This window comes from Sebastes fasciatus, chromosome 6, assembly GCF_043250625.1.
Source record: "Sebastes fasciatus isolate fSebFas1 chromosome 6, fSebFas1.pri, whole genome shotgun sequence".
Classification (NCBI taxonomy): Eukaryota; Metazoa; Chordata; class Actinopteri; order Perciformes; family Sebastidae; genus Sebastes; species Sebastes fasciatus.
In genome coordinates this window covers 38,264,956-38,272,455 of record NC_133800.1, presented here as the reverse complement: position 1 = coordinate 38,272,455, position 7,500 = coordinate 38,264,956, and the positions used below count along the sequence as shown (strand labels likewise).

The 7,500-nt window shown below is 51.2% G+C and overlaps 1 protein-coding gene across 1 annotated transcript in view; it reads right to left on the bottom strand.

The window, feature by feature from the left end:
- The window catches only part of nacc2l (NACC family member 2-like), a 15,206-nt gene that overhangs the window by 3,581 nt on the left and 4,125 nt on the right, over window positions 1-7,500 (bottom strand). Inside the window, exons 2-6 of the mRNA XM_074639737.1 lie at window positions 4,335-5,050; window positions 2,215-2,408; window positions 1,766-2,025; window positions 920-1,096; window positions 740-845 (exon numbers count right to left, since the gene is read on the bottom strand). Coding sequence (XP_074495838.1) covers window positions 740-845; window positions 920-1,096; window positions 1,766-2,025; window positions 2,215-2,408; window positions 4,335-4,775 — 1,178 coding nt within the window. The 5' untranslated portion in view covers window positions 4,776-5,050. The remainder of the gene's footprint in view (window positions 1-739; window positions 846-919; window positions 1,097-1,765; window positions 2,026-2,214; window positions 2,409-4,334; window positions 5,051-7,500) is intronic.

The window sequence follows — 7,500 nt, the reverse complement described above, 5'->3', positions numbered from 1 at the left end:
CCGTCTCTGAAACGCTTCTCTGATGTTGTCCGACTCTCTTTGTGACTGACTTTACTGAAGGAGAGTTAACTAGAGACATCCACAGATCTATACGCCCTCAGTTTATCTTTACAGCGCTGCCGTTAGCCACCGGCCCGCTGGCTACCGGCCCGTTGGCCACCGGCCCGCTGGTCACCGGCCCGCTGGCTACCGGCCCGCTGGTCACCGGCCCGCTGGACGGATGCAAGGCTACTTAGCTAGCTTAGCTTGCTAATACCACCATGCTGTCATGAAACACAGAAAATGAGCCGGTTCTGTTCTGTTCTGTTCTGTTCTGTTGTGTTCTGTTGTGTTGTGTGCTGTTCTGTTGGGTTCAGTTCGGTTCTGTTGTGTTGGGTTCTGTTCTGTTCGGTTCTGTTCTGCTGTGTTGAGTTGGGTTGGGTTCAGTTCGGTTCTGTTGTGTTGGGTTCTGTTCTGTTCGGTTCTGTTCTGCTGTGTTGTGTTCGGTTCGGTTCGGTTCGGTTCTGTTGTGTTGGGTTCTGTTCTGTTCGGTTCCGTTCTGCTGTGTTGTGTTCGGTTCGGTTCGGTTCGGTTCTGTTGTGTTGTGGCCCGTTCGGTTCTGTTTGGTTCTGTTTGGTCCACACAGTCAGATATAGACCCTCACCAACATCAACAACTCTTTATCAGAACTTTGATCAGAACCGCGCTAGCAGTTCTCCCCCGCTCCCAGTCTTGATGCTAAGCTAGGCTAACAGCTCACCTGTCGAAGAAGGTCGCCAGCAGTCTCCTGAGTAGCACCTTGTGTTTGACTCCGGCACACAGGTGACAGTTCATCAGCTGACCTCGGGTCATGAACACACCTGAACCTGAACACACCACACATGAGCATCATCGCCTAACGACCCTGTTACCATGACAACCACCAGGTGCGTCGTCCTACCTGCCACCAGCTCCACCTTCTCTCCCGGGTCTCCCTCCGTGTAGAGCGACGGGTGGCAGCGGTACCCGATCTGACTGATCAGACTGGCGGGGAGCGCCATGTTGTCCCGACCAACCAGCACGCAGGGCCGACGCTCGTTAGCCAATGGGAGGGCGAGCATCTCCATCTTCTCCTGGACTGGACCAATGACAAACAGAGGGGAGGGGTGAACCAATGAGAAACAGAGAGGAGGGGTGAACCAATGAGAAACAGAGGGGAGGGGTGAACCAATGACAAACATAGGAGAGGGATGAACCAATGACAAACATAGGGGAGGGGTGAACCAATGACAAACATAGGGGAGGGGTGAACCAATGACAAACAGAGGGGAGGGGTGAACCAATGACAAACAGAGAGGAGGGGTGAACCAATGAGAAACATGGGGCGGGGGACCAATGACAAACAGGGGAGAGATGAACCAATGACAAACAGAGAGGAGGGGTGAACCAATGACAAACAGAGAGGAGGGGTGAACCAATGACAAACAGAGGGGAGGGGTGAACCAATGAGAAACAGAGGTGAGGGGTGAACCCATGAGAAACATAGAGGAGGAGTGAACCAATGAGAAACATAGGGGAGGGGTGAACCAATGACAAACATAGGGGAGGGGTGAACCAATGAGAAACAGAGGGGAGGGGTGAACCAATGAGAAACAGAGGTGAGGGGTGAACCCATGAGAAACAGAGGGGAGGGGTGAACCAATGAGAAACAGAGAGGAGGGGTGAATCAATGAGAGACCGTCCGTCTGTGAGGGTTCTTATTGGACAGGAGCCCCAACAGACAGGACCGTCCCATGATGGAACTTACTGTAGGGGTTCCCAGGATGTCCGTAGATGTGTTGGTAGAGTCCGGAGGGGACGGTGTTGCCGTAGTAGTCCTCCTCCAGCTCCTCCTCGGTGGGGGGGTGGGATGGAGGGGAGTCCGTGGGGAGACTGGATCCTCCTGGACTGGAGCGCCCCCCGTTCGCCAGCAGGTAGGACTGCAGCCCCGGAACCAGACCTCCACCTGCACCCAGGTAACACAGAGTACTGCTCCTGGAGGACTGCAGGTCTCCAGAGATGTCCACCCTGAAGACAGAACACCAGATATCAGAGAAGAGCCGCCGTGTTGGTTTCAGTTAGACAGCTGAGAGCAGCAGCCCAGGAGGGGACAGCCTTCGTCCAATCAGGATCCTCGTGTCTAGTGGCAGCACATCGAGCGTCCAACACTGGGAAAAATGTCCCTGTGGACACGTACCCTAAAAGGTGTCTCCTCACCTGGCCTCCTCTCCTCCTCCGTTCTCCTCAGCAGGAGGCGTGTCGGCCCTCTCCTGTTTGATCCTGCTGACGGCCAGCAGCAGCTCCTCGGGGCTCAGGGCCGGCTGGTCTGGACTGGCCTCCGTCAGCTGGGGGGCGCCGTGCTGCTGCACCGCCGGCGCGTCGAAACCGCCGAGCTCATCTACTGAGGTCGTCTGGAACACATCAGAGTGTTTACAGTGAACAGAGATGCTGATGAAGAGCACTGAAACAGGTAAGTGTGGGTTTACTCCGGGTGCTCCGGTTCCCTCCAACTATCCAAAGACAAGCAGGTTAGCGTGTGTTTACTCCGGGTGCTCCGGTTTCCTCCCACAGTCCAAAGACATGCAGGTTAGTGTGGGTTTACTCCGGGTGCTCCGGTTCCCTCCCACTATCCAAAGACATGCAGGTTAGTGTGTGTTTACTCCGGGTGCTCCGGTTTCCTCCCACAGTCCAAAGACATGCAGGTTAGTGTGGGTTTACTCCGGGTGCTCCGGTTCCCTCCCACTATCCAAAGACATGCAGGTTAGTGTGGGTTTACTCCGGGTGCTCCGGTTCCCTCCCACTATCCAAAGACATGCAGGTTAGTGTGGGTTTACTCCGGGTGCTCCGGTTTCCTCCCACAGTTTAAAGACATGCAGGTTAGTGTGGGTTTACTCCGGGTGCTCAGGTTTCCTCCCACTATCCAAAGACATGCAGGTTAGTGTGGGTTTACTCCGAGTGCTCCGGTTTCCCCCCACAGTCCAAAGACATGCAGGTCAGTGTGGGTTTACTCCGGGTGCTCCGGTTTCCTCCCACAGTTTAAAGACATGCAGGTTAGTGTGGGTTTACTCCGGGTGCTCTGGTTTCCCCCACAGTCCAAAGACATGCAGGTTAGGTTCATTGTCGACTCTAAGGCCATGTTCACACCTGGTATTAACGTGCGTCTCCACATGCGTCTCCAGTGACCACTTGTGATCCGATCTCACTTTCCACCCTGTCTGCCTGTTTATTCACCTGAGGGGCGCGGTGATCCCGCAGGTCCCAGCGGGACATCAGATGAGTAGGCGGTCCTTAATGTGGTCCAGGACACATTCACTACACAGTGTGCTAAAAGAACCCAGACCACCTCTGAATGTGGTCTGACAGATCCGATCTCAATGAGTCCTCAATGCGTCTTCAGTGCGTTCACATCTGTACTCAGAGCTTTCCCCTAGTGATCGGATCACTGAGGACGCATGTTAAGACCAGGTGTGAACAGGGCCTTTATGTCCCGGAGGTGTGAGTGGTTGTCTGTCTCTATGTGTCAGTCCTGGGATAGTCTGGAGACCTGTCCAAGGTGAACCCCACCGCCTTCTCCCAATGTCAGCTGGGATCGGCTCCAGCCCCCCCGCAACCCTGCATAGGAAGCGGGGTCACAGATAATGGATGGATGGATGCGGTCTAATTGTCGTCTACCTGGATTGTGGTCTACCTGGATTGTGGTCTACCTGGAGTAGACCTACCTGGAGTGTTTTGTCTACCTGGACTGTGGTCTACCTGGAGTGTTGTCTACCTGGAGTGTGGTCTACCTGGACTGTGGTCTACCTGGAGTGTTTTGTCTACCTGGACTGTGGTCTACCTGGAGTGTGGTCTACCTGGATTGTGGTCTACCTGGACTGTGGTCTACCTGGAGTGTTTTGTCTACCTGGACTGTGGTCTACCTGGAGTGTTTTGTCTACCTGGACTGTAGTCTACCTGGAGTGTTTTGTCTACCTGGACTGTGGTCTACCTGGAGTGTGGTCTACCTGGATTGTGGTCTACCTGGACTGTGGTCTACCTGGAGTGTGGTCTACCTGGACTGTGGTCTACCTGGAGTGTGGTCTACCTGGACTGTGGTCTACCTGGAGTGTGGTCTACCTGGATTGTGGTCTACCTGGACTGTAGTCTACCTGGAGTGTGGTCTACCTGGACTGTGGTCTACCTGGATTGTGGTCTACCTGGATTGTGGTCTACCTGGACTGTGGTGTACCTGGACTGTGGTGTACCTGGACTGTGGTCTACCTGGATTGTGGTCTACCTGGATTGTGGTCTACCTGGATTGAGCTGGTCTACATCCAGGTCTGTGTGTGTTTTAAACCCACCTGTGAGTCGCAGCAGAGCGGCGAGGAGGAGGAAGAGGTCTTCATCATCATCAGCTCCATGCCCCGCTCCACGATGTTCTGGATCTGCAGGTACCCAGCGGTGTACATGAGGACCAGCTGCTCGCTGGCGGCCATGCTGAGGCGCCCCGTGTAGCAGAAGGACAGGATCTGCTGGAAGCACGTCGGCGTCACCGAGGACGGCAGCTCAAACACGGCCTGGGAGGACGAGGAGGACGGGGACGAGGAGTCGGCCGCGGAGCTGAACAGGTCTCTGAAGTAGAGCGAGGACGCGGCGAGGACGGCCCGGTGAGCCTTGAAGGCCTGACCCTGCACCAGGATGGAGACGTCGCAGTAGTGACCCAGCAGCCGCTGCTCGTTCAGGCTGCCCAGCACGCTGCTGCCGAACTCCGGGATCTCCACCTGCAGCAGTCCCTCCGACATGGTGGACGCCGTCGGTCCGGAGGAGGACGGGACAGGAAGTGACGGCTAGGAGAGACGGTCCTGAGTCGGTCCACGGCGTTTAAGTGTCAGGGATCCTGCAGATGTCACCTCCGGAACGTCTCAGATCCATGTTGTTGTGGAGGACACAGTGAGGTCGGAGAGGTCAGAGGTCAGAGGTCAGAGGTCAGAGGTCAGGCTGGAGACGGTAGGTCATCAGGATGGAGGTCAGCTACAACATGAGGACGGAGGGGACACTTTCACACCTTCTCGTCTACCTGCAGGACAAAGTGAGAAAACAACAATCACACCTGAGACGCTGTGAGGCCTCTCCTCCTCCGTCTCGTCTCTCCTCCGTCTGTCCTCCGTCCGTCCTCCGTCTGTCCTCCGTCTGTCCTCCGTCTCTCCTCTGTCTCCAGCGCTCTGCTTCTTCTTCTTCTACTTCCTTTACTGAGTGATAATAACCCGGACACTCATTGATGAAGATGATGGACACGTTCAGTAACGACTCTCTGGTTGCTGTGAAGAATTCATTACAATCTGATGCTGACATGATGATGAGAATAACATCATCATCATTATTATTAATATTAATCCTCATGGTTCATCTCAACACTCAGCGGCAGGTTGGTCTCTCTGAACTGAACCAACATGGACACCGTCACACGTATGACTCATCAGACCGACTGACATCACGTCATCGATGACATCACGTCATTGTTCCGTCCTGTATCTGCTGACGTCTCCGGCTGAACACCGTAAAGACGAGTCAGAGGTCTCCGTCCTGATTGGTTCATTGAGTCTACGATAGACAGAGACACCAGATCCACCGCAGAGACCAGTACAGACAACCACAGACTACTACAGACCACTACAGACTAGTACAGACTACTACAGTCCATTACAGACCAGTACCGACTAGTACACACTAGTACAGACTACTACAGACCAGTACAGACTAGTACAGACTCGTAAAGACTAGTACAGACTACTACAGACCAGTAAATACTAGTACAGACTAGTACAGACCAGTACAGACTAGTACAGACTAGTACAGACTACTACAGACCAGTACCGACTAGTACAGACTACCACAGACTACTACAGACCAGTACAGAACACTACAGACTACTACAGACCAGTACAGACCACTACAGACTACTACAGACCAGTACAGACCACTACAGACTACTACAGACCAGTACAAACCACTACAGACTACAACAAACTACTACAGACTACTACAGATCACTACAGATTAGTACAGACCACTACAGACTACTACAGACCACTACAGACTACTACAGACAACTACAGACCAGTACAAACCACTACAGACTACAACAGACTACTACAGACTACTACAGACCACTACAGACTAGTACAGACTAGTACAGACTACTACAGACTAGTACAGATTACTACAGACTAGTACAGACTACTACAGTCCATTACAGACCAGTACCGACTAGTACACACTAGTACAGACTAGTACAGACTACTACAGACTAGTACAGACTAGTACAGACTCGTAAAGACTAGTACAGACTACTACAGACCAGTAAAGACTAGTACAGACTAGTACAGACCAGTACAGACTCGTACAGACTAGTACAGACTAGTACAGACCAGTACCGACTAGTACAGACTAGTACCGACTACTACAGACCAGTGCAGACTAGTACAGACTAGTAAAGACCACTACAGACCACTACAGACTACTACAGACCACTACAGACTAGTACAGACTACTACAGACCACTACAGACCACTACAGACCAGTACATTCTACTACAGACTAGTTCAGACTACTACAAACAACTACAGACTACTACAGTCTACTACAGACTAGTTCAGACTACTACAGACTAGAACAGTCTAGTACAGTAAAGTCTAGGAAAGTTTAGTACAATAAGGTCTAGTACAGTCAAGTACAGTAAGGTCTAGTACAGTAAAGTCTAGTACAGTCTAGTCTAGTACAGTCTAGTACAGTAAAGTGTAGTGGTCTAGTACAGTCAAGTACAGTAATGTCTAGTACTGTCTAGTACAGTAAAGTCTAGTACAGTAAAGTCTAGTACAGTCTAGTACAGTCAAGTACAGTAAGGTCTAGTACAGTCAAGTACAGTAAAGTCTAGTACAGTCAAGTACAGTAAGGTCTAGTACAGTAAAGTCTAGTACAGTCTAGTACTGTCAAGTACAGTAAGGTCTAGTACAGTAAAGTCTAGTACAGTCAAGTACAGTAAGGTCTAGTACAGTCAAGTACAGTAAGGTCTAGTACAGTCAAGTACAGTAAGGTCTAGTACAGTCAAGTACAGTAAGGTCTAGTACAGTAAAGTCTAGTACAGTCTAGTACTGTCAAGTACAGTAAGGTCTAGTACAGTAAAGTCTAGTACAGTCTAGTACAGTCAAGTACAGTAAGGTCTAGTATAGTACAGTCTAGTACAGTCAAGTACAGTAAGGTCTAGTACTGTCAAGTACAGTAAAGTCTAGTAGTCAAGTAGAGTAAGGTCTAGTACAGTCAAGTACAGTAACGTGTAGTACAGTCTAGTACAGACTAGTACAGTAAAGTCTAGTACAGTAAAGTGTAGTCAAGTCTAGTACAGACTAGTACAGTAAAGTATTGTACAGTCTAGTCCAGACTAGTACAGTAAAGTCTAGTACAGACTAGTATAGACTAGTACAGAAATGTCTAGTACAGACTAGTACAGACTAGTACAGTAAAAGTCTA